This window comes from Physella acuta, unplaced genomic scaffold (assembly GCF_028476545.2).
Source record: "Physella acuta isolate Inbredline_101_S28 unplaced genomic scaffold, ASM2847654v3 ptg000335l, whole genome shotgun sequence".
Classification (NCBI taxonomy): Eukaryota; Metazoa; Mollusca; class Gastropoda; family Physidae; genus Physella; species Physella acuta.
The window spans coordinates 832,777-860,772 of record NW_026731854.1 but is presented as its reverse complement, the minus strand read 5'-3'; the positions used below and the strand labels follow the sequence as shown (position 1 = coordinate 860,772).

Genomic DNA, 27,996 nt, shown 5'->3' with positions numbered 1-27,996 from the left:
ATACGAGACATAATTTTTGTTCCTAAATCAAGACATGAATTTAAAATTCATCATTGTAAGATTCATTAACTACCTCAACTGTGAAGTAGCCTTCGTTCTGATTCCAGTAAGATCTGTTGAAACCAAGTACAAAAAAATAATGCTATAATAATTTTTTGCCTTCTAAAAAACGGTGAAGTTTCCGACTACAAAATTTAAAACATGGTATTGTTTTTGATAAACCCACACCTATTATAATCATCAAAGTTTTTAATTGCAAGTTAAAAGATAATGGGTCGTGCAAATATACAACACGAAAATTCGAACATTTTAATTACATTTTGCACGGCATCTTCCAAATACCATCACAATTTTCTACTTAAAAAGTTTTTTTTTACAAATTAAAATACAAAATAATTGCGTGATGTATAACATTATACAGCTCATAGGATTTGAACAAAATTTATGTCGTTTTCATGTTTAAAATATTTGCCCGATTACTGATACGCTCGTATTTAAACTGTTGAATGTTCACAAACGGAAATAATTTACCGGTACATATTTTACCTGAAACAGTTTATTTCACTTATTTTGAAACTATTGTTGCACTGATAGCATTATGTTTTTTTTTTGTTCTGATCGTACCATTTAATCTCATAAGTTTTCTAATCATATTACCTGTTATTGTACCAATATTTACACAAATTGTTTTAATTATGTTACATTTAGCGTATTCATATGGGGTTAGATGTAGCTTGCTCTATGTTACTTAGCGTATTCATACAGTGTTAGATGTAGCCTGATCTATGTTACTTATAGCGTATTCATACAGTGTAAGATGTAGCCTGATCTAATTGTATTACATTTGGCTTATTCATACAGTGTTATATGCAGCGTTTTCTAATTATGTTACCTGTAGTTATTTCGGGCCAGATATTCGCGAACGGCAGGGTAAACTCTTTTTCCAGATCCTGTTTCAATTTTAATGTGTATTTCTCTTTTGCCTGTTTGTTTTAGGTCTGCAAAGAATAATATACATGTAACACTTTCTCGTACTACAGTACACAAATGTGTTGAATACATGCGCCGCGGAATAGCTTTTGACTCGCTGAACAGAAAAAACAATCTCTTCATGATAAAAATGAATACAACTCTAAAGTGGTTTTTAATTTTAAAAACACCTATAAAACAAACTTACTTTAATAGAATTATTTTTTTAAGCTGGTATTTGTTGATTAGTATATAATGAAATTGTATACAATACACAAGAATTGCTAAATTTAAGTGAATCAGATGAAAGAACCACATATGAAACTGGAACAATTTGTTATTTTGTGTTTTACAGGAAGGGTGCTAGTCTAGAGTATTCTTGTTATTTAAGAGAAGTTTTAATTAGTAACTGAGTGTCGATGTTTGTACGAATGTTTCTGTAAGAGAAATATAAAAAAAATTGAAGGTTCAGGTAAACGTTATTGCTGTATGGATAGGTAAATTTGTCATGTTTTTGGTCATCACGCTTCACACACTTTTACTTACATTTCATTGCATCTTCCAGTTTCTTTTCCACCTTCAACAAGGAGTGTTCAACAGAAAGAGAACGCAAGTAAAGTGCCTTGTCGAAATCACTGCGTAATTAACAACAAATAAATAAACTAATTATATATTTTGAAATTCTTAGTTATTTAGGTAAAATGTAAAATTAAAATATAAATTATGTATTAAAACTTTTTTAATGGCGCTATAACAATTTTAAAAATTGAACTAAACAAAATATAAAGCGGTAGACCTTTCCCCAAAACTTTATAAATTATTATCCAACAATAATCGCTTGGATGGCACTTCCAGCGCAATCAAGCTGTAGAAATATAGAACTGTTGGACCAAAATGCTCGTTTTTCGAGAAAACATTTACAGGCGAAAATTCTAATAATATGTTGATTCAAATAGTATGGTACCAAATTATCGAATGCTCATGGTTTTATGAAAAATCGGAAATAGCGTGAAGTATTACTTCACTATAAAGTCGAAAATGTTCTCGGCATTTTAGAAAAGGTAAACGGAGTAAAATACTGTATCCAGAGATTGGTGAACACTAAAGTATTTTAAATTTTGTCCTAATATCCGAAAAAGTGCACAAGATAGTGTGTACCCATGGAAATATAGTAAAGTACCACTTCCGATTACCGGAATTAGTTCAAAATTGAAACGTATCACTATAATACTTCTAGTGATATTTCAGTCTCCTAACTCAAACAGTACTCCAATTTTCGGCTTTTGAGAAACCTCAAACGACTCCCGGTTAAGTAAAATCACTCAAATGTTGATATAATACGTATATAGGTATATATGAAAGATTTTTTTAGCATTTTACTTAGATACTTTATTAACAGTTAAAGTGATTAAAATTTGTGTTTGCTTAACGTGTGTGATGTTTATTGTAAGTCCTCGAGATTGATTCTATGCTAACAAGCTTTATTCTATTAATATCTAGTCTGTCAGTGTGCTCCGCAATGAAGTGAAGATTGAACATTGGTATTATATGTGTGCTTTTTATGTAACAGTTATTAACTTGGCATTCTAATTATATTAATTATTAATATGTACATTTATTTCTAATTATATTGAGACAAAACAAACACAAACAAAATTTATTACGTGATTGTGTCTCCTATTGTCGTTTCTGCATCCTGAAAATTAATATAAACATATTTGTTGCTGTGATTTCAAGCGTAGTTTTTCAGCAAGTAGAACCAGTATTGCATTCGATATACATACCGACATAAAACCTCTCAAAGTGAATATAACGAATATAAAATCAAGTATCTACTTACTTTATGTCTAGAAACGGAGTCTGTTTGCTTTTTTTCAGAGCTGTTTTTCCATATCTGTTGATTACAGAAAGAAAATGAAAATAATACATTATAATAACTCATGAACATCAACATCGTTCATATTTCCAAAAATTATATTTTAATTCTTGAGAGTATTGTTCACATGTTTAAACATTCAGGAGATTCTGCTGTTGTGATTGATAGAATATTCAAGATATACTGATGGTTAATGATAGGGTAGCAGGGGTCTCCAAACTTTTCAGTCCGAGGGCCGCATTAACTATCAAATTTCAGTTCGGGGGCCAGTTTCTTCCAGGCATGTCTTTGATTTTTCTGGGCAAAGTTCCTCAGCCATAACCAACTAACGTTTTTTCCTTGGACAAAAAGATATCCGCGGGCCGGATGAGAGGACCTCGCGGGCCGCATCCGGCCCGCGGGCCGTAGTTTGGAGACCCCTGGGGTAGAACAATGACTTACCACAATGAAAAGTATCATTAGTACACCTATACAAATGATTCCGGGGTATTTTATTCCTGGGTTCTCATGTGGAGTTCGTTGTCTAGGCTCGTCATCGTGTGGGTTCTCGTGGGATGGATGTCGTCGACGTAGCTGGTTGTGTTGTACTAACTGGTTCTGTTGGTCTAACTGGTTCTGTAGGTCTAACTGGTTCTGTTGTACTATCTGGTTCTGTGGTACTAACTGGTTATGTTGGTCTAACTGGTTCTGTTGGTCTAACTGGTTCTGTTGGTCTAACTGGTTCTGTTGGTCTAACTGGTTCTGTTGGTCTATGTGTTGGTCTAACTGGTTCTGTTGGTCTAACTGGTTCTGTTGGTCTAACTGGTTCTGTTGGTCTATTTGTTGGTCTAACTGGTTCTGTTGGTCTAACTGGTTCTGTTGGTCTAACTGGTTCTGTTGTACTAACTGGTTATGTGGTACTAACTGGTTCTGTTGGTCTAACTGGTTCTGTTGGTCTAACTGGTTCTGTTGGTCTAACTGGTTCTGTTGGTCTAACTGGTTCTGTTGGTCTAACTGGTTGTGTTGGACTATTTGTTGGTCTAACTGGTTCTGTTGGTCTATTTGTTGGTCTAACTGGTTCTGTTGGTCTAACTGGTTCTGTTGGTCTAACTGGTTCTGTTGGTCTAACTGGTTCTGTTGGTCTAACTGGTTCTGTTGGTCTAACTGGTTCTGTTGGTCTAACTGGTTCTGTTGGTCTAACTGGTTGTGTTGGACTATTTGTTGGTCTAACTGGTTCTGTTGGTCTATTTGTTGGTCTAACTGGTTCTGTTGGTCTAACTGGTTCTGTTGGTCTAACTGGTTCTGTTGGTCTAACTGGTTCTGTTGGTCTAACTGGTTCTGTTGGTCTAACTGGTTCTGTTGGTCTAACTGGTTGTGTTGGACTATTTGTTGGTCTAACTGGTTCTGTTGGTCTATTTGTTGGTCTAACTGGTTCTGTTGGTCTAACTGGTTCTGTTGGTCTAACTGGTTCTGTTGGTCTAACTGGTTGTGTAGGACTATTTGTTGGTCTAACTGGTTCTGTTGGTCTATTTGTTGGTCTAACTGGTTTTGTTGGTCTAACTGGTTCTGTTGGTCTATGTGTTGGTCTAACTGTTTCTGTTGTACTAACTGGTTCTGTTGGTCTAACTGGTTCTGTTGGTCTATTTGTTGGTCTAACTGGTTCTGTGGTACTAACTGGTTCTGTTGGTCTAACTGGTTCTGTTGGTCTAACTGGTTCTGTTGGTCTAACTGGTTCTGTTGGTCTAACTGGTTTTGTTGGTCTAACTGGTTTTGTTGGTCTATGTGTTGGTCTAACTGTTTCTGTTGTACTAACTGGTTCTGTTGGTCTAACTGGTTCTGTTGGTCTAACTGGTTCTGTTGGTCTATGTGTTGGTCTAACTGGTTCTGTTGGTCTAACTGGTTCTGTTGGTCTATTTGTTGGTCTAACTGGTTCTGTTGGTATAACTGGTTCTGTTGTACTAACTGGTTCTGTTGTACTAATTGGTTTTGTTGGTCTAACTGGTTTTGCTGGTCTAACTGGTTTTGTTGGTCTAACTGGTTCTGTTGGTCTAACTGGTTCTGTTGGTCTAACTGGTTCTGTTGGTCTAACTGGTTTTGTTGGTCTAACTGGTTTTGTTGGTCTAACTGGTTCTGTTGGTCTAACTGGTTCTGTTGGTCTAACTGGTTCTGTTGGTCTAACTGGTTCTGTTGGTCTATGTGTTGGTCTAACTGGTTCTGTTGGTCTATGTGTTGGTCTAACTGGTTTTGTTGGTCTAACTGGTTCTGTTGGTCTAACTGGTTCTGTTGGTCTAACTGGTTCTGTTGGTCTAACTGGTTCTGTTGGTCTAACTGGTTTTGTTGGTCTAACTGGTTCTGTTGGTCTAACTGGTTCTGTTGGTCTAACTGGTTCTGTTGGTCTAACTGGTTCTGTTGGTCTAACTGGTTTTGTGGTACTAACTGGTTCTGTGGTACTAACCGGTTCTGTTGGTCTAACTGGTTCTGTTGGTCTATTTGTTGGTCTAACTGGTTTTGTTGGTCTAACTGGTTCTGTTGGTCTATGTGTTGGTCTAACTGTTTCTGTTGTACTAACTGGTTCTGTTGGTCTAACTGGTTCTGTTGGTCTATTTGTTGGTCTAACTGGTTCTGTGGTACTAACTGGTTCTGTTGGTCTAACTGGTTCTGTTGGTCTAACTGGTTCTGTTGGTCTAACTGGTTCTGTTGGTCTAACTGGTTTTGTTGGTCTAACTGGTTCTGTTGGTCTATGTGTTGGTCTAACTGTTTCTGTTGTACTAACTGGTTCTGTTGGTCTAACTGGTTCTGTTGGTCTAACTGGTTCTGTTGGTCTATGTGTTGGTATAACTGGTTCTGTTGGTCTAACTGGTTCTGTTGGTCTATTTGTTGGTCTAACTGGTTCTGTTGGTATAACTGGTTCTGTTGTACTAACTGGTTCTGTTGTACTAATTGGTTTTGTTGGTCTAACTGGTTTTGTTGGTCTAACTGGTTTTGTTGGTCTAACTGGTTCTGTTGGTCTAACTTGTTCTGTTGATCTAACTGGTTCTGTTGGTCTAACTGGTTTTGTTGGTCTAACTGGTTTTGTTGGTCTAACTGGTTCTGTTGGTCTAACTGGTTCTGTTGGTCTAACTGGTTCTGTTGGTCTAACTGGTTCTGTTGGTCTATGCGTTGGTCTAACTGGTTCTGTTGGTCTAACTGGTTCTGTTGGTCTAACTGGTTCTGTTGGTCTAACTGGTTTTGTTGGTCTAACTGGTTCTGTTGGTCTAACTGGTTCTGTTGGTCTAACTGGTTTTGTTGGTCTAACTGGTTCTGTTGGTCTAACTGGTTCTGTTGGTCTAACTGGTTCTGTTGGTCTAACTGGTTCTGTTGGTCTAACTGGTTCTGATCGCCTGGTTGGCTGATACTTAAGAGATCTGACATGATTGCGTGGGAGTTCGAACCTTTATTGACTGCTTAAGGAGAATAAAATGATGTTGTTTATATAAAATTATATATATACTAGCCGTCCCGGCCAGGCCCTGCTCTGGCTTCTGTGAAAAACCTTGCTGTTAAAGACCATTACCTGTGTGTTTAGTAATCATCATAAACCCGGCATTGCCCACCCAAACAACAACCAACCAAAATAACAAAACGCAAACATAACGCTAACACAAATACAAACAAAAACAAAAACCTAACAACAAACCCAACCACAATCACAAACACCAATACAAACACAAAGAAAAAACAAACAAAAAAGCAAACGAAAACAAAAACCTAACAACAAACCCAACCACAACCACAAACACCATACGAACACAAAGAAAAAACAACGAAAAAGCAAACGAAAACAAACCAAATCCAAACGCAAAACCAACCACAAACACAAACCCAAAGAAAAAAACACAAACGAAAAAGCAAACGAAAACAAACCAAATCCAAACGCAAAACCAACCACAAACACAAATACAAACACAAACCCAAAGAAAAAAACACAAACAAAAACGAAAAAAAAAAAGAACAAAAACGAACCAAATCAAAACGCAACCACTAACACAAACCCAACCTAAACACAAAGAAAACACTAACGCGAACATAAACGCAAAGTGCTCACAGTCTAGCCCGGGGCAGAATCGCCTGTTTCAGCTTAATAATCGACTATAGTACGCCAACGTATTCATAGTCTTTTGCACTCACTTAAACGAACGTAGGTGCCAAACCAAACCAAATGAACAATTATAATACTCCAAGCTTATTCGTAAAATACCTACAACATTTGCACTTGATCAATCCCCGCTAATTATGTAATTATTTTTTCCCCAACACCAAAAGAAAGTAATAAAAAGTAAATTCTTTTCCACTAAGGCAATGTTTTATAAAGGGAAGTAATTGTTTTTTCCTAATTTATCAAAGGGAAGTAAGTGCTAAAGGACTAAATCTAAATAATTTTCAGACATAATTAGAATTTTTGTTATTTTTTTTTACATTGTGTTTAATGAACATGCCGACAATTATTACTATCACTTTGAAAAATAAAAATTATTTCCCAACACTTTCAATAGTAATTTTTTTACTCATAAATTTAGACTTATTTTTACATTGAGCTTTATATATATATATATATATATATATAAATATATATATATATATATATATATTTGTATATTTATATATATATATGTGTATATATATATATATATGTATATATGTATATATATGTATATATATATATGTATATATATATATGGATGTATATATATATGTATATATATATATATATATATATATATATATATATATATATATATATATATATATGTATATATATATATATGTATATATATATATATGTATATATATATATATATATATATATATATATATTATATTGTACAATGTGGTGCCTCTTCTTCGTTTTAATTATATTGGACAAACCCTCCTAAAACACTATGTATTATGTTGTGCACTATATTCCGACTGACTCCCGCTTCAGACTGCTTGCCTTCAGTGTTTCTGCCAGACTTTTTTCTCCGGGGGGCACTTGAAATTTTCGGGGGGGGGGCGGTAAACTTTCTTCGGGGGGGGGGGGGCGGACACTGTTAAAAGTATATATTCTCTATATAAATTATATAAATTTCAATTCGTTCGGGGGGGGGGCGGTAAAAAATTTTCGTGGGGGGGGGGGGGGCTAAGCCCCCCCCCCCCCCCGAAGAGATGCCTGAAAGAAACTCTGCTTGCCTTCTGGATTTTCTGACACGGCCTTTTTCCACCCAAGGGCAATTTGCAACGCAGTAGTTTGATATTAGATTTTTCTTTCCTGATGGGTTTCTGTATACAGATTAGTAGCCTTATCCGAACATGAACAATCGCCCTACTACCCGACCATGCCGCTTACTGTACTGATTTGCGTGTGTGCTGGTGTGTAAACGCGTTGACCTCAATTTAACGGCTAATAAAATCTATTTATTCGGTCTTGGTTTTCTGTTTGTTTGCCACCATAATTCAATTGATAATAATACTTTAAATATATTATGTTGAAATGTAGGCTATAACATATACTGAAGATATAGTTTAACTAAAAATCTATGTCTAACCTAAATTATAGATGGTATAGTTCATAACTCTAAGGCTTAGTTAAACCGTACAAGGTATAATGCTAGATCAACGTACCTTAAAAACAGCAGGATTGTAGATTGCAGATGTAGTTTTATTTAAATCTTGAGTTACACTGTTTGTTGGTCACCCAGCTAGGTTTTATGAACCTACACTGAGTTTGATACAACCTTGAGAATTTATCGAACTGTTTGTTGGTCGCCCAGCTAGGTTTTATGAACCTACACTGAGTTTGATACAACCTTGAGAATTTATCGAACTGTTTGTTGGTCACCCAGCTAGGTTTTATGAACCTACACTGAGTTTGATACAACCTTGAGAATTTATCGAACTAGACGTGGCCTTATCTGGTTTGCCAGTCTTGTGTTAAAAATAAATTACCCCATATAAAATCCCCCAGCGGTGATTCCCCATATTTTTATGCTACTAACGATACAGTTGGTTATTTTCTACTGAACTCACATACTTTAACACCTACGATTGGCCTCAATATAAGTGCTCTGATTTTGTCCACTCTAATTGAAAAGGTTATACAAATTGTAGTGAACACTACTTGAATCAAAGGGGTACAGGCTGCACATATTTAATTGTCTGTAACACTTCACCGTAGTTCCTGTTTTACAGCTTGTATTGAAACATTGTTTTTTTACAAACATACACTAGTTTTCGAAGTGAAGGGGGGGGGGGGTAGGGGGGGTTGGTGAAGTAGTCTTTTGTATGGGAAAGAGGAAGTTTAAGTTATCAGTTTTATGTTAAGTAAATTACGTGTTGCACAGAGCTATGCCCAACACGTAAGGGATTACAAGAAAAAGAATGTAGTCATATAAACGGATTTTCCCGACTTTTACTTTCGTTTTCGCTACGATAGACGTGTTTCTAAAAATCAATGTATTTAGTACAAGGTCACTTGATACTTTAAAAATATACGTTATTCTTTAGTCAAACCTTTTTAAACTAGTAAGGATTTTCATAATTGATATATGAACTAATGTAAATATGATATTATAATGAATCATAAAATGAATGCGGTCTTCATATTTACTGAGTATACAACAATTGCAGCAGTTTCACATCACATCTAACTAAGCTTAATGGTTTTCCAATAAATGACGTAACACTTCGGAGAAGAGTTCGTAGAATTGTGACGATATGTTATGGGTGAATGAGAGGGGGCTATATTGTGTTACGTCAGGCTTTTTTTTTTTAAAGAAAGTCAAGTTAGAGCTTTAATTATATAACCGTTATTTCAATTTCAGAAATATTTTTTTTAATTTGTTATAGAAATATATTTTAATATAGACTGCTCAACTTTTGGACAAGCATTGTTAATATTTTAGAAAGAAACTGATGTTTAAAAAAACAACAACATGAAACAGCTATTTTGAGTCTAGTGGGTGGGGGGGGGGGGGAGGAATGTGATGTGACTTCATTTTGTTTGGGGCGTGGGTCTGTTTTTTTTTTGGGAAGGTGAAGATGTAAAAACTGTTACGTCGTTAATGGATGACAACTGACTAATCTCCAACATTACAGGGTACTTAATTTAGTTGTTTACTATCTCTGATCAGTAAATATTTAAAACAAAAACATTAAATTTAAGACTTTAACCACTATATGACATTGACGTAAACACATTAACACCATACATTGAACTAAACACATTGACCACTAGATAACATCGCACTAAACACATAAGCACAATACAGTTAATTATACACATCGACAGGTCCTTTATTCCATTTAATTAAACACATTGGCCCCTGCATTATATTGAGTACAGTAGAGTGATCCATTAAATAGTTTACAATATAAACAAAGACCCCCCCCTCCAAACATTTAACATTTATTCTGTATGACCTTGTAACGCAAGAGAATCTATATTTGAAGGAACTAACATGTATGAATTGCTGGGTCGATGCCGTATCGAATCATTCCCCGAAGACCACTAACAAATAGCAAATATTTTTAAAAAGATGCACGCGTCAAATTTTAATGGTTGGAGCATTAGCGTATTGACGAGTTCTGTTATAATATCAAATTAAAACTAACAGATCACACATTTTAAGCATACCCGGATTAATGACTTTAATATTTACGAACAGATATTAATAAACTAAGTCCAGATTTGGATAATATGATGGAATAAATTACATCGTCATCGTTTTAAATCAACATTTCGGTACAGCAAATAATTATCTAAAGTGTAAAAACCTGTATCAAATCTCCAAACCAAGTTTACCATCCACCAAGGATGCAGTGCCAAGCTTGTGGAAATTTAAACTACTCTCAGTGTTTAAAAAACGGCACAGACATTTGTCAAACTCTAAAACCGTTAATTGTTGCGTTAAAACTGTGTGGCGTTTACTTTGACGCAGAAGACAGCCATTGTGTCCGCTGTGAAAGAGGAGCTAAAGATGGATTGACCACACACAAGAAAGGAAACGTCTGGCATTTTTTCTTTTGTCCACCGAACAGAAACTCTGAAGGGAAGGCGAGCTGTTGTAGTAGATATTTGTTTGCTCTGAGGTTGTGTTATAGCCTGCTGGTGTTGCTGGTTCTAGTGGGTAATATCGTGAGGATGTTGTACTCGATGGTGACCAACACAAAATTTGATTTTAGTACAACGTATTCGTTTCTTGTATGGAACTTCTATGTGGTCGCTTGTGTACTTTGTATGTGGTACTCTAGTGCCAATAAACGACATCTCAGGTAACTCAATTAAGCCACTTTATATGTAATAGTACTTAAATGTATACTTATATAAAAGAAAGCACTCTAATGACATAAACTAGAGGGGGAAGGAGGGGGAATTAGGTTATAGCTGTAGGAGACAGCACCATCGTGCCGCTTTCAGTGCTCGGATATTTAAAACCACAATGTTATGTTATTTCAACCGCTATAGAATATGTAGCATATATATATATATATATATATATATATATATATATATATATATATATATATATAAATATATATATATATATATATATATATATATGTGTGTGTGTGTGTGTGTGTGTGTGTGTGTGTAAACAAAGTGTGAACCACTCTACAATGTCAAAAAGTCTCCCTACCCCAACTAGTCACTCTTAACTAATGTTACATTGCGCAGTCTCATCGCATTCAGCCAATCCCCACCATAGCTCTAGCTACACCTACATCCCACCCAAGAAAATCTTTATAACGATAAATCTTTATAATGTTTTATCATAACAATGCCCAATGTGTTCTGGTTATAATTGTAATTGATTATAAATTAAGAACACATAATAAAAATTATACCAATGACCAATATGTTCTTGTAGACATGCTCAATATATCCTTGTAACAGTCTCTGTGATGTTTTCTTGAAACAATGGTAAAATAGCATGATGTGTTCATGTAACAATGCCATGCACTACCTATGTTACAGAACGTTCTACACAAAATGGCGGCAGTTATCTCAAGAGAAAGCGACAGAGGAGCTGGGTTTAAAGCCTATCACGTGTCGCCGATGGAGGAACAGGATCATGTTTGTCGGTTGTTTCAATGTGCTCTTCAATTTCGTTGCTTTCGCAACGATATTAATTCTTCAAGAGCCCACTATGGTGGTAAGTGTCAATGTTATGTCTCTCTCTCTTAATCTCTGTATATATATATATATATATATATATATATATATATATATATATATATATATATATATATATATATATATATATATATATGTATATATATATATATATATATATATATATATATATATATATATATATATATATATATATATATATATATATATATATATATATATATATATATATATTGTGGTTTGCATAAGTCAGTTGTACGTAACAGGAAATTTTAAGGGGATTACATTTATTTCGTTCTCATTAGTGCAAAACAAGAGTACAAAATATTAAAAACAACAGCATAACATTTCCTCTGTTTCAGCAAACCACAATTGCCCCATTTAGCTGTACACCCTGGACCCTATTCATCGCTATACTGGTCAATGGATGGAACTCTGCGAGCACCAATTTCATGCTAGTCTTTGTTTTGTTTGTAAACAAATTGTTCTGTGCACAGTTCAAACAGCTGACGGACGTCCTAGAAGCAGAAGTAAATATATTACAGTTAATCATTATTCAAAGTTTCACTTAATGGTTGTCACGTTCGTTCACTCTTCTGAATATCACATTGTTTTATTTAACGACCTACGTCGTTGTTTTTTTTTCAGATGAAACATTTTTTTTTTCATTCCACAGGTAACCAAAGCTAACGGAGTAATTCCGAATCATTTAAAAACAATTCGGATTTTCCACTCGAAGTTGTGTGATGTCTTCTATAGCTACAACAAGTTCCTCAATCATTACCTCCCTTTAGTCTATCTGTCGACCATCGCTGATAGTTGCCTGACCCTGTATACTGTGATAGTACACCCGAACTGGTCGCTCATTACAATCTTGAATGTGATTTGGCTTTTAGTCAACCTAGCCATTTGTGGTGTCTTGTCATTAAGTCTATCATCTGTACATGAAATGGTAAGTTTAATTCTTTTTTTAAATTGACGTCCAAATTAATTTGATATATATATATATATATATATATATATATATATATATATGTATATATATATATATATATATATATATATATAAATATTCATATATTATACGTAATATACGTAAGAGTTATACGTAAAATAAAATCACTTCAGACAATGCTAAACATAAGTTTTTTGACCTGTAGAACACACTGTTTTTGACATTATTGTTCTTACTTTAACATTTGTAATGTGTTCAGTGACTAGTAAAGTATTTGCTTTATATTAAGTTTATTGTAGAATGTTTTAAATCAATCAAATATGTTGTAGGCCCACTCTCCACTAGACAAACTGTATGATCTCAGAGAGACAGAAAACTCGTCGCCATCTCAAGTTATACAGGTATAACGTTACATTTATCTCACTTTAAGCAAAACACTGTATTTTATTATTGTTTAGAAAAAAAGTTTTTTAATTTGTTAAACTTGGATAGCTAGGCATGTTTAGCTACGCATTCTAACTAAATCATAATGCTGACTTACTTAGCGTTTAATTAAAGTCTTCTGATACAATGCTAGATAGTTAACAGGGAACTGCTATCATGAAATATATATGTTACATAACACATTATTCTAGTTATCTGGACTTATGAACTAAAGCCCTATAGTAATTAGCAGTGAGTCTTTCTATACTTGTAGTGTGTTTATATCGCGCGTGTCAGCCTCCACCTAAAACACCATCCCATCCCCAGCTCCAGCTGTTTTTGTCTCGTCTCACTGACACGACCATAGGGGCCTCAGTGCTGGGGATGTTTGTGGTGACCAAACAGGCTTTGTTGACGGTAGGTCAAAGGTCGATTGACTGCAAATGTTTAATACAGTGTGTAAGACGTCAATGTAATGCCAAATTATCATGACTATGACGTCTCTTAACTGCCATTTTTTAATGACGTTAGGTAAATCAACTTAAGTTGTGATTTGAAAATCTTTTTATTACTACCAAAATTTAATTTTACACTATACAAGTTGGATAGCTAGTTTAAAACACTTCATGATTGTTTTAGGATTTGACTCTATACCCATCAAGTAGAAACACCCTCCGAAAAATGTGTACATTTCTACTCACCAGATTGCTGGAGCCTACATCACATATTTTTTGTTGCTTCTACAGTTCAGTCCTTAGCAGATGGATAAATCATGTGGTTATTGATGGATATATAATACAGGCGTTTGTTGATAATTCATTTTGTATTCGTTACCTTAATTTATGTACTGAATAGTTAGAACACAATCCACTCATGTTAAAGCGTTTTTAATAAAAAAAACTTTTTTGGTATTTCACTTGCATTTATTAAAACGATTTCATGTATATAAAAATGTATGTTTTTTTTTCTTCCTGAATAACGACATCAGTGTTTTGTATAGGTAAGCTACAATCTCTGATTAGATCTCTTGGCTATGTTAAGTTTAATTAAATGTTTAGTTTGTTCAATGTTAAGTATATTAAATAGTACAGAGATTCACACGATTACATATCTTTGTATGTATTAAACCTACAAATAGAAGTTTTGCAATAACTAGTTTAATTTATTTTAAGGATTGAAAAACAAAACCAACCTAGAGGTTAAAAAAGAAAGTTTTTTTCGAAAATTCAAACACTAATTTCTCTCAACTAAACACGGTTCATAACTCATTATTCAAAGTTGTACATATGTACACTTTATCTACCACAGTACACGTCGAGTAATTAGCCCATTAGTTATTAAATGTACATAATTAGTCATTTGTGTTAGCCGACTAATAGAGCTTAATTATTTTATAAATATAAAATATGTTCAGGAGGTGAATTACGACAACGACGGTGTACACTTGTAATCAAGCAAGAATTTTAACAAATCACGATGTTTTACACCAGTGAGTTGATGAAACTTCTCCCCTGTCCATTGACCTTTAGTTAGACTTACTTTAAGGTAAGAACTCAATCTTCTATTGTTCCAGACTTTGTGTTTAAAATGTCATTTTAAATGTTTGACAAGGTAAGAAAATATAACATTTTAAATGATTTAAGATAAATTTCAGTATTAGAATCTACAAGATTGTAGGTTTTAATTTTTAAAGTTGTTTTTGGGTTACGATATATCACTGTTAGTTGGGTTTGTGTCCAAAGCGTTGAGCTTTAAATTTGATCCTTTTTCATTTCTGCAATTGTGTCTTCACCATATTGCTAAATATCCGCATAGTAATGCTTTATTTTGTTCTTCATTTACGTATATGGCATACGAAAATAGAAAATAAAAACAAAATAAAACGAAAAAAAAAATATTGGCATATGACATTTTTTTATTTAAACAGTGCACCTATTAAAAAGCTTATTTAATGCAATAGAAAAATGGTTAGAACATTTATATTGTAAACTATACAGAAACTAAAATTTACTAAATATACAGGACAAAATACTTTTAAAAAGATAACCAAATGTTTTACTTCGTTTGAAGTAAACTACTAACATCATAAAGAGTGCAAACAATTGTATTTTTGTAAAATTAATAAAATGAAAAATGTAATATTAAAGCAAGATTAGTAGGCTGACAACATTCATTCAAATTTTAATGGGTTTAAATTTAGTAAAATGTGGTTTCAATGTAGTGTATACTTTCAGGCATAAGTTGAAAAGGCGTAATGAATATGATTAATTACACTTTAATTCATACTATCCACTTCCACGTATAAGCAGGCATAAAAACTGTATTTATATTATTTTTATTCATCATTCAAGATATGAATTTAAAATTCATCTTTGTCCGTTTCTTTAATAACTACATTCACTGTGAAGTAGCCTTCATTCTGATTCCAGTCAGAACTGTCAATTAGAAAAAATAATTACATATGTTTTATTTATTTCTTTTTTTGCATTCAAAACAATGGTAAAGCGGCCGAATATAAAATGTAATAAATAGTAGTGTTGTTGATAAATTTATATTTTTTATCATCATTGTATTTTTCAAACAATCGTACTACTATTGAGATATTCTCAGATTATTTTTCTATTTCGTTTTACAATTTAACATGTGAAGCCTTTTAAATAAATTTGAATACTTTTGAAAACAATATCATAAAAACAGAAAAGGTAACAGCCATTTTGAAAAACTCAAAAGTTTTAGATGAAGAAGTTACCTGTAGTGATGTTTGGCCAGGTATTCACGAACTGCAGGGTAAACTTTTTTTCCAGATCCTGTTTCAACTTTAATCTGAATTTCTCTTTCCCCTGTTCGTTTTAAGTCTGCAATAAATATAATTCGTTTTATATTTTTCTCTTGCAATGTGCAAACATAGAACAATTACCTTTTCTATTGCTAACCACACTCCCTGAACATAAAAGAAATTTATTTACCGAACGCAGGCTAAGATTACTTTGTTGGGTCATGGCATGAAGCAATGTTAATTAACAGTAGCTTCGAATGGCTGGTTGTCAGTGTGGGTTTTTTTTTTTTTTTTTTTTTTTTGGTTCTTAGTTTTTTTATGTTGTGGCAAGTTGTTTCAGAGTAATTAACAATTGGAAGAAAATAATTTGATATCATGTGATCCAAGAAAACGTTTTTCCTGTAGGCTTATGGGGTGGGTGAACTAGTCATGTTTCTTGTCATATGTAATGACAGGATACTTAACATGGGAGAACACTGTACATGTCAACTTTTTACTTACATTTTCTCGCATCGCCCAGTTTCTTCTCCACCTTTAGTAAGGCGTGGTCAACAGAAAAAGAACGCAAGTTTACTGTCCTGTCAAATTCTCTAGTAATGAAAAAAAATAAAAATTTGAATTCTAAGTTGAGAAAATGTAAACTATTAAAGTGTATGTAAGTATTATAATTGGGAAGGAGTGGTCTAGCGGTAGAGAGCTGGACTGCTAACCCGTAAGTCTCGAGTTATTCAAGTCAGTAGACCGTCCCTGAATCCACCCAACTCTGATGTGTACCTAACTCACGTTAGGGAGAGTTAAGGCGGCTGGGCATAGTGCTGACCACACTATCTCTTCATATGCCGAGGTAACAGAAACGAGTGAACTCTACTTTACTTGCCCCATAGACCGTCAGGTTTGAAAGGGTAACTTTACTTTAAGTATTATAATTAATTGAAAAGCGTTAAGAAAAGTAAATATTGAACAAAACATTAAACAGTTTACGCGATGTTCGGACTGATTTTCGCTAGAGAGAGCAGTTCATGGATTACATTTATTTGCATAATTTACAGCGGCATTTAATATCTTTGTTTGACTCATCGGGCAGATAGAGTAGAGTTAACTTTCTTCTGTGATTTCGTTATGTGGTAGGATTTTGTTCTAAGCCACTTTACGTTCTCTTATATAAATCAGGTACTCAGCAGGACTTGGTTGAGCTTGAGACTTTCAGTCTATCAGCTGTCCACTCTACAAACCCAACTCGCAGTCAAATTCAACTAATAATGTAAAAAAAATTTTGATCACACTATTTCTTGTTTCTATTCAGGTCATTTTACTAACAGGTGATTTAAAATGTTATGTTTTGCTTACTGTAAGTCATTCAAAAGTTATCCTACAGTATAGGCCTACTACTTTATTGCATAATTATCTAGCTATTTTAGGGTGTGGGGATAGCATTAACTGCGCAATAGAGTAATGACGAGTATTTGTAAAACCTTTTCAGAAGAAGACCGGTATGCAATTGATAACTAGGCCTTCTAGTAATTGATCACATAAAGTATAAATTTTATCATTTATTCTAAATATATTGATACAAAAACTATATTTAAACCACGTACGTATTTTCCCGATTAGTTGAACCTGCAGCCTGAAAAAATAATATAATTGCATTTAAACAAAATTTAAAGTGGGGTTGACATGTTTGTCAAGCTAGTTATATCGACAGTTAGGTTCCACATTTTTACATTATACATCAATCTTATGACTCCTATTAAATGCTGCTTTTAAATTCGTGTTTATTCTTTAATAACCATTGAGTGATATTTCGAAACCCTGGCTAAAAGAAATTCAACATTTTCCTACCATAGTTTTAGTGAGTATCAAATTCTTTATCAACAACAAAGTTAACAAATGCGACAACTCAATAACTGTAGGATAACTTTATATGTCAAGTGTTGTTTTCAGCGCACATACCAACATACACAGCCTCATATACAATAGAAAGAAAGAAAACAAAATCAAGTATGTAGATGCTTACTTTATTGTTGGGATCTGAGTCTTCTTGCTTTTGTGCGTGCGAGCACTCCAATATCTGTTGATTACAATGACTAAATAATATATAGGAATACCTCAAGAGCATCTTCATCATTATTACGTTTAATAATTCGAATAGTCGTCTCAATGCTATTGTTAAGAAAAACATTTGTTTAAATGTTCTGAGTTTATGCTTTTCAAGGGCTAAGACTTACCACAATAAGACATAGTAAAAGACCTAGGCCAATATTTCTCTTGTTAAACATTTCTGGTTTGTTGGCTGGTGTGTGATGTCTTGGCTCTCCTACTAAGTGTTCTGCTGGGGTGGATGTCGTAGACGTAGCTTGTTCGGTTGTTTTAACTGGTTTTATTGGTCTAACTTTTGGTCTAACCGGAGCTGATGACCTGGTTGATAAACGATAAGACATAATAGCCAGGGAGATTGAAAGTTCATGAATTGCTTTAGGAGAAAATATATTGTTTCTACAAATGTATGGTATGCAAACATAAGTTGATAATAAAACAAACTAAAGATATCTAAGGTCAGTTAAATTGTTTAAGGACGCACAAACACACATACACACGGTCAAACACATGCACCCCCCCACACACAAACACACGCAATCACATAAATACTCATACACACACATATATATATATATATATATATATATATATATATATATACATATATATATATATATATATTATATATATATATATATATATATATATATATAAGCTTTCTTCTTCTTAGAGCTTAATTCCAATAATGGTGAGGTTTTTTTCATCAGATACAACATTTTAGTTTCAACATGCCATGCGCCAAACGGCCGGATTTCATCCTGCTTTTCATTTTCGATTTTCTCCTTCTCCCACAGCCTTTGTCTACCCAAGGGCAATAAGCAAAGCAACAGGTGTTTTTTTTAGGGGGAGGGGGGAGTTTTCTGTCAAAATGTGATGCTTTCCACAGCTAAACATCATCATTAAATGTTTGGTGTTTGAAGTAAGAAGACATGCACTCTCCTGACCGACCACCCAGTCCACAGCTTTAATATGTCTGATGTTCAAAACGTGATAACATTAATGAATCATAAGTATTAGGACATACATTTTCTGTCGTATTACCAACATACTTGTATTAATAATATTATTTATTTATTTAAAATCGCAATATATAGCTTAAAATATATTGCTGACCTAATGCACAAGAACTATACATCGGAACTATTACATATGTGCTATAAACTAATCTACTTACTGTAAAACACAGGTGTCGAAAAGATCAATACAAAAATTCTCGAGCAGTTGAATCACACTGCTTATCTTTTGCCTAGCTAGCTTTTATAAGGTCACGTTCACCTTGATGCAGCCTTGAGAATTTATCGAATTAGACGTGGCCCGTTCTGGTTTGCTGGCCACGTGTTAAAAAAATACCCAACATAAATCCCCCATTGGGGATTCCCCTTTTTTACTTTCTCGTATATACGAAGTATAGAGAAAGTACTGTAATCGTGCAAAAAAAAAATCGAGATTTTTACAGATCTCGACGTTTTACACCTCACCTGATACGGAAAAACATAATTTTGCAATCTTGTCCGTATGTCTGTGTGTGTGTGTGTCTGTGTGTCTGTGTGTGTGTCCGTGTGTAAACACGATAACTTGAGTACCGTTACAGCTAGGTTGATGAAATTTCATATATAAGTATTATATCAAAATCGTAGATCCGTATCAACTTTTGAGCGATTTCCGATAACCGGAAGTGGTACTTTTCCTACTTTGAATTTTTCAAAAGCCTATAACTTGAGTACTATTTCAGATAGATAAATGAAATTTCACGTGTAAGTAAAAGATCTAATTCTCTACCTTCTGTTAAATTTTGAGTAATTTCCGTTGACTGGAAGTAGTAATTTACGCTACTTCCGATTTCTCAAAAAACTAATGTAAATTTTAAAAGTACTAATAATATTGCGCACTATTATGCGCTTTTTTTATTGGGCGTTCACTTGGTGTGCAATTAATTTGTCTACGAGATTTTATTCTATTTTTAAAACTTTAAGTATTTAAAATGGATTAAAAATCATGTCTATAGCCCGAGTTCCCATCCCCTGTTATTTTATATAAGAATATTCGAGAAAGTTTAGGGGAGATCACTCCCGGTTTATTATCATATTAATATTAAACCAGTGAGATTGTTTGTAATCTATTACATTTAAATACGTGTACATTTAGACTTCGTACCAATGTCATATTAATGGTTTAATTATAAACAAAAACTCATTTAAATGTTAATACATCTTTTATGTTGCAATGAAGCATTTTAAAAACTTAAAAAATAAACTGTTAGCTGTAGTTCTTTGAAATATTGAATTGAGTGTGAGGTAGATGCGGTATACATAAACGGTGCTATTGTTTTGTTTGAAACTGTGGGGGTACACTAAACATTTCTCCATGTGTGCAAATCATTCTCCATGTTGGGATTTTAAAATATTATTTACTAAATTGATAAGTATGTAGAAAACAAAATAAGATGTAAGATTATTTTTTTTGCTTGTTAAATAATCAACTTAAATTTCATAAATTGTTTCTTTACCCAACGTGAGTTAAGTACTGGTTAAAGTATAGTGAAGCTTCTCTCACTTAAGACATATAGTTGAACTCAGGACATTCGGGTTGGCAATGTGTGCTCTACCACACAACAGTTCACGTGTATTCTTGTTTTACAGGCTATATAGATATAGGGTTAGTTACGGAATGTGACCAACGGAGCATCATTAAGGGCATGAATAATCTAGGATTTCTAAAAATTTAAAACTAACATGGGCTATACAGTACTTAGTGTACAACCGTACAAATGATGTAGATATTTTACTTTTCTTTTTAAATCACCCTAGTTTCTGTTGTGTTTAAGTTTGCCACGAATTAGCATGGGAAGGGGGTACAGGTGAAATATGTAAATAAAATTTTATGTAAAAAGGGGAAATAATAAGATATCAGAGCTTTACCCAACACGTAAGGAGTTACAAGAAAAATGTAGTCATTACGGATTTTTCCTACTTTTACTTTCGTTTTCACTAGCTTCGAGAGACAGACGTGTTTCTAAAATTAGTTTTATTGATTTTATCGTCAACGCCAACTTAAATATATACTTTACTTATGGATTTTCAGAATTTTTATAATGAACTAATGAATACAAAATAAAATAATGAAAAGCATAATGAATGAATTTTAATGCAAATATTTGTTAACAATAAATTAGAATATAATGAAAGGTCGTTTATCAGTTAACTTTGCTGAATTTGAATAAGTTGTCATGTTATTTCTTAGTATAGAACAATGAAAGGCTTTCCACATAACATTTACCTAGGATACCTGATTCCAAACAATACAGTTGACTAGTGTAGTACATATGCTCTCATTGAAGTGTTAATCGATTTAAACATTTACCACTCAATTATATCGACCTGAACCCATTACACTAGGTTACATGGAGCTAAACAAAGTCACCATTAGATAACATTAGACACATTAACCGTGGAACGGTGTGGCCTAGCGGTAGAGCGCTAAACAGAAAGTTTCGAGTTCGAATCCGGGATTAAATCAGTAGAACGTTCCTGATTTCACCCAGCGCTTATGGGTACGTAACTCACTTTAGGGAAAGAAAGGCGGCTAGACATAATGCTGAACACACGTTCCCTTCAATAGCCTTGTTGACAGAAGCAGGTGGACTGTACTTCAATTGCAACTTGGAACGTCGATTTGGAAAAAAAAAAACTTCAATCACAAGACACCAGTGTATTCAACACATATTGACACCTCCTTTAATTCAACTATTAACATTCACGTCAATACATTGAAGCAAACCTATTGACCCCTTCATTTCATCAAACTATACAAATAACCGCAACAACCAAATCTATCTTTATTTCGGTATGTCTCATTTAGCATTTCGTGATATTATTTCTACATGTGTATGTTTGTGTCTGTAAGTGTGTCTGTAATATATCTATGTGTTTGTATTGTAGGTGGAACTCAGTATGTATGTGCGCGTACGTATCTTTTTTTCTTTTATTTATTCTGCGTTTTGAATGACTATGACACACTATTTGAAAGAACTAAATCTCATTATCTGATGGAGCAATGCCAAATTGAGTTATTCCCCAAAGACCATTAACAAATATTACACATTTTAAACAAAACAGGTTCACGTTAGATGGTTAATGCATTTTTTGTTGGCGAGCTCTGTTATATACTCAATTAAAACTAACAGAACTACTTTAGAGTTTTGAAGGATACATGGATTCATGACTTCAGTTTATTAGGACATATTTAAATTAATAAAATAAGACATTTTGATAAAAAATTTAGTAGGCATTAAACGTGGTTTTAGCGTTAAAAACAACGATGCAGTGCCAATCTTGTGAAAGTTTCGAAAACGGCACGGACATTTGTCAAACTCTAAAACCGTTAATTATTGCGTTAAAACTGTTTGGCGTTTACTTTGACGCAGAAGACAGCCACTGTGTCCGCTGTGAAAGAGGAGCTAAAGATGGATTGACCACACACAAGAAAGGAAACGTCTGGCATTTTTTCTTATGTCCGCCAAACAGAAACTCTGAAGGGAAGTCGAGCTATTGTAGTAGATGTTTGTTTGCTCTGAGGTTGTGTTATAGCCTGCTGGTGTTGGTTGTTCAATTGGGTAATATCGTGAGGATGTTGTACTCGATGGTGGACAACAGTAACTTTAACTTTGGTTTAACGTACGGGTTCCTGTTGTGGGACTTCTATATTTTGGGCTGTGTACTGTGTATGTGGTACTCTAGTGGCAGTAAACGTCATCTCAGGTAAATTAGATAACTGGCATATCACTATGTATTTCTATGTATTTAAATGTATTGAGTTTTAGTAGACCGGTAGATTTAATGATAACATAAGATGAAGCCAGCGTTCTATTAACTGTAAGTTAATAATTTAAAACATAGTTGTTTTACAGAGGGTTGTCATTAAATTTTTGTAACAATACGTCAAATGCGTAAAAAAAAGCATCCATTTTGCTATAAATAATCAACTCCATATTTATTTCCAACCTCACTTCTACTCCTCAACTGTTGTTGTAATAATATCTACGATAAGTCTTTGTAACCATGACTATGATTGAGTTCATGTTAAAAAGTCCATGTTTTATAAATAAGAACAGGTGTTCTTGTAAAATGCCCATGATTTTTCAATTTTACTAAGAACATGATTTGATTTATCCATGTAACAAAGATTATGATCTTGTAACGATGTCGAATGTTTCCATCATAACAATGAGCATGATTTGTTCACGTAACAATGTTCATGCACTGACTCACTGACAGGTTGTTCTACACAAAATGGCGGCAGTTATCTCAAGAGAAAGCGACAGAGGAGCTGGGTTTAAAGCCTATCACGTGTCGCCGATGGAGGAACAGGATAATGTTTGTTGGCTGTTTCAATGTGCTCTTCAATTTTGGTTCTTTCACTGCCGTTCTATCTCTACAAGAACCCACTATGGTGGTAAGTGCCAATGTACTTAATGTATATATATATATATGTATATATATATATATATTTATATATATATATATATATATATATATATATATATATATATGTGTGTGTGTGTGTGTATAAATATAAGTTTTTTGTATGTGGATTTACCCTTTATGCATTACTACACCTTACAATCGATTGCTATCAAACTTTGGGGAAATTATTAGAATTCTCCAAAAAGGAGATTTTATAATCATAAAAAAATTAATAAATTTTACAGTGACGGCGACCCGGCAGGGTGCGATACGAATATTCGCTGTGTACATTTTAAAAAAGTCGGATGCGGTATGACACCGATCATCCAAATGTCATAAAACATTGGGGAGTTGATGAGAATATTCCAGGGAAGGTTTCTGCGTAAACAAAAAAAAATAATTTCTTAGGGACGCAACCCCAGGTGGGTTTGAATTTTCTCAATATACAGTTTGGCGCATTTATTTCCAGAACGGCTATCTTAGAACTTAGCATCCGTTGATTGGTAAAACTACACCAAGCGCATTAGCCGGCGCCCCGGCGATTGAGTGACAGGAGGCAACCTGGGCTCACCCGTGAGCAGTTTTGCGCCTACGTTCGTTTTTTTTAAAGTCTATACAATAAGGACACAATGTGCAATAATAATCGTTTACTATATCGAGTCAACGGGCGCTCAGGCATGATGCGATTTGGCGTCTCGGGCTTTCCTGTGAGCGCTATGGCGCATATGTTCGTTTTAAAGAGTGCGATAAGCTATGAATACGACGGGTTACTCTAGTTGTTCACTAAATCAAATCAGGCGCTTCTTTCGGCGCCCTGGCTGGGTGGTATTTGGCGTCCAGGGTTTTCTCGTGAAAGCAATAGCGCCTACGTTCGTTTTAATGAGTGCAATAATCAATGGAAAAGAAGTGATAATAAAGTCGTTCACCAAACTGCATTAAACGCATCTGCTGGCTTCACCTTACAGGGTGAATTTTAGCGCGCCAGAGGGTGTGCTGGACGTTATTGTGGGTAAACCCATGCCCCGGCAAATGTGATCAAAGAAATATATCGTAGGCACCGATTACATTAAAATAACTCAGTTTTAGAAAACAAGGTCACACATCTAAGAATGTAGGATTGATAACGCAATGAAGAAACTCTTAAAATATTTCGTCAGACTTTCCTCTGAGACCGCGGCAACGCGCGGAGACAGACACGCTTGTGCATGCTAGTATATATATATATATATATATATATATATATATATATATATATATATATATATATATATATATTGTATAAGATACGAAATAAAAGAGTATAGAGTTTGATGTATTTCAGCAAACAACGATTGCTCCATTTAGTTGCACAACTTGGACCATTTTCATCGCCGTACTGGTCAATGGATGGAATTCGGCGACCAATAATTTTCTACTAGTCTTCGTCGTGTTTGTCAACAAGTTGTTCTGTACACAGTTCAAACAGCTCACCGACGTCTTAGAGGCAGAAGTAAATATGCAGTAGTTAATCATTCTAAGTTTTTTAAAATGGTTCGTTCATCCACACTTGAGATTATATTTTAGATTTATTTATATAGACTTAACGGCCTATATTGTTTTTCTTTTTCAAAAGAAATATATTATTTGTTTCCACAGGTAACCAAAGCTAATGGAGTAATTCCGAATAATTTAAAAACGATTCGCATATACCACTCCAAGCTGTGCGGTGTCTTCTATAACTACAACAAGTTCCTCAATTATTACCTCCCTTTAGTCTATCTTGTGACCATAGCCAATAGTTGTCTGACCCTTTACAATGTGATAGTGCACCCCAACTGGTCGTTAGTCACTCTCTTGAATGTGTTATGGCTGTTAGTGTCTCTAGCCATTTGTGGTGTCTTGTCATTGAGTCTATCATCTGTGCATGAAATGGTAATTACCTTTTATAACTAAATGTTTAATTTTTTTAATAAATGGTATCGGTTTTATTTACAAATACGTTTAAGAAGTAGAAGAGAAAAATTGAAAACATTTTGGACACATTTCTATCTGTATTTTGTAATGTTAACTGTAGTGGACGGATTGGATAGTAAAACGTATTTCCTGTCTGTAATTTTTTATTTTAACATTGGGAATGTGTGCATAGAGTATTAAAGTAGTAGCGTTATACTGAATTTTCTGTTTATTGTTTTAAATGAATCAAATATGTTGTAGGCCCACTCTCCACTAGACAAACTGTATGATCTCAGAGAGACAGAAAACTCGTGGCCATCTCAAGTTATACAGGTATAAAGTTAAAGTCATCTCAATTTTAGCAACAACTAGTTGAAGTTTGCTAGCTAGACATATGAACACTTCCATTATTACATTGATTATATATGCATGTTAACTAAAGTCTAATGTTTATTGGCTATAAATATATAAATAATATTTTATGTTGTCTAAATATTGTGTTAGTAAGTGGTTAATACGTGAAGCAATATGCATATGAAATATAATTCTTACTCTAATTAGCTGGGTGTATTTACTAGACTCCTATACAAATTAGCAATTCAAATATGTTTATAATTGTTTTTGTTTATAACACACGCCCAAGCCGCCACCTAAAACACCATCCCATCCCCAGCTCCAGCTGTTTGTGTCTCGTCTCACTGACACGACCATAGGGGCCTCAGTGCTGGGGATGTTTGTGGTGACCAAACAGGCTTTGTTGACGGTAGGTCAAAGGTCGATTGACTGCCAAATTTTTATGAAAGTAGGTCAAAGGTCGATTGACTGCTGAATTTTTATGACGGTAGGTCAAATGTCGATTGACTGCCGATGTTTGAGTACAGTGGGCCAAACGTTAATCGACTGCCTAGTTTTGAAGACGGTTGGTATCTCAACTACCAAATTTTGGTGGTAGGTCTCCTAATTGCTAAAATTAAAAATGACGGTAGTTATATCATCTTAAAGTGAGAAAAAAAATTCTACATTTTTATTACTAAATTTTAATTTTATCTTATGGAATTCGGACAACTATCTCAAAACATTACTTCATGATTGTTTTAGGTTTTGTTTATACACATCAAGTAGAACAGAGGTGTAGCGACCCTTCCAGGCGCCCGGGGACAAACTTTCAATCTGGCGCCCCCCTCGGGAGCAAACTTTCGATTTGCAACCCCCCCCCCCCCACCCCCACCCTCAAACTGTTTATAATGCAAAAATGCAGCTAAAATGATATTTTAATTTGTTTTTACTACCCATTTTAGCGCCCCCTAAGGTCGGCGCCCGGGGAAATATGTACCCCCCTACCCCCCCCCCCCCCCTCATCGCTACGCCTCTGAAGTAGAAACACCCTCCTAAACAGTTGTACATTTTTACTCACCAGATTGCTGGAGCCTACATCACATATTTTATGTTGCTTCTCCAGTTCAGGCCTTAGCAGATGGATAAATCATGTGGTTATTGATGGACATATAATACGATTTTTTTTAATTTACATCTTTATTTTATTTTCTATTTGTTTAACTAATGTATCTGCTGAATAAACAGAACACAATCCACACATATTATTCAAGTGGTGTTTTGATAAATTTGTTTTGTATTTAGCCTTTAATTTGTAAACTGAATTTTTACATGTATGTATGGTTTTCTCTTCTTTCTTTCTACAAAATGACATTAATACTTTTGTATTGGTCAGTCATAATCTTTAACAAGCTCTCTTGTCTAAGTTAAGTTTCGAGTTGTTGAACCAGCTGAAAACTGATTTAGCAATTAAGTATAACAGATAGGCCTACTTGGACTTCTTATGTGAACGTAACTAAAAATGTATCACGTTGGCAGGTATAGATTTTGCAATAAGAAACGTTTTAAAAATCTGAAGAACAAAAAATATTATAAACGTAAAAAAAGACAATTAAAAAGTGTTAATACATTAAAACCTCGTATGCATAAAAACTCCAGGCATCATTTCAAGACAAAACTCATAAATTCAAAGTTTTGCGTGTTAACCTTTATCGTTTAGCTTCAGGCACAGTTTAAACACTTGATCTACCACAGCAGCACTAAAAATAGAGTAACTAAACCATTAGTGACCTAATGTACAAACATGGCGTGTTCTCTACGGGGATTAAGTCCATTGTTGCAGAGCTAGAGATGCATCATTCGTCCAATTGACTACAGCATGATTTTAGTCGTAAAATCTCATTTAGGATGTTTGATAAGTAAATACCAAGCAAGAACAGTTTGAAATCAATTAAACGTAATGACATTTAACATGACTAAAAGGTTCATGACAGAATAACAACGATTCGATTTTTACAAAACTGTTGTTTTAATTCCAGAATT

General features: G+C 34.1%; 3 protein-coding genes across 3 annotated transcripts; 1 reads left to right on the top strand and 2 right to left on the bottom strand.

The window, feature by feature from the left end:
* Positions 1-40: 40 nt before the first annotated feature.
* Positions 41-4,858, bottom strand: LOC131940893 (putative mediator of RNA polymerase II transcription subunit 26; the record flags this gene model as incomplete). Its single annotated transcript, XM_059299798.1, has 6 exons — positions 41-113; positions 893-998; positions 1,516-1,604; positions 2,634-2,665; positions 2,810-2,863; positions 3,287-4,858. Coding segments are annotated over 6 exons (1,926 nt in total), but the record flags the coding sequence as incomplete, so codon positions are not given.
* Positions 4,859-15,257: 10,399 nt separating this feature from the next.
* On the bottom strand, positions 15,258-19,535 carry LOC131940938 (uncharacterized). The gene is made up of 7 exons (XM_059299863.1): positions 19,401-19,535; positions 18,355-18,544; positions 18,144-18,197; positions 17,725-17,753; positions 16,631-16,719; positions 16,103-16,208; positions 15,258-15,788 (listed from the first exon to the last, which is right to left on the bottom strand). Exons 2-7 carry the CDS (start codon positions 18,403-18,405, stop codon positions 15,713-15,715), a joined length of 405 nt encoding a protein of 134 aa, XP_059155846.1. The 5' UTR covers positions 18,406-18,544; positions 19,401-19,535; the 3' UTR covers positions 15,258-15,712.
* Positions 19,536-22,864: 3,329 nt separating this feature from the next.
* LOC131940892 (uncharacterized) lies at positions 22,865-27,126 on the top strand. The gene is made up of 5 exons (XM_059299796.1): positions 22,865-22,983; positions 23,500-23,677; positions 25,324-25,599; positions 25,882-25,953; positions 27,038-27,126. The coding sequence occupies exons 1-5, from the start codon at positions 22,865-22,867 to the stop codon at positions 27,089-27,091; spliced, it is 699 nt and encodes a 232-aa protein (XP_059155779.1). The 3' UTR covers positions 27,092-27,126.
* Positions 27,127-27,996: the final 870 nt, after the last annotated feature.

Coding starts and splice junctions, on each gene's coding strand:
- LOC131940938 (XM_059299863.1), bottom strand. CDS start 18,405: ATGTTTAACAAGAGAAATATTGGCCTAGGTCTTTTACTATGTCTTATT. Junction 17,754..18,143: donor ACTCAGATCCCAACAATAAA/GTAAGCATCTAC, acceptor TTATTTTTTCAG/GCTGCAGGTTCAACTAATCG. Junction 15,789..16,102: donor CTGGCCAAACATCACTACAG/GTAACTTCTTCA, acceptor TCTAATTGACAG/TTCTGACTGGAATCAGAATG.
- LOC131940892 (XM_059299796.1), top strand. CDS start 22,865: ATGGTGGACAACAGTAACTTTAACTTTGGTTTAACGTACGGGTTCCTG. Junction 22,984..23,499: donor GGCAGTAAACGTCATCTCAG/GTAAATTAGATA, acceptor ACTCACTGACAG/GTTGTTCTACACAAAATGGC. Junction 25,600..25,881: donor TATCATCTGTGCATGAAATG/GTAATTACCTTT, acceptor AATATGTTGTAG/GCCCACTCTCCACTAGACAA.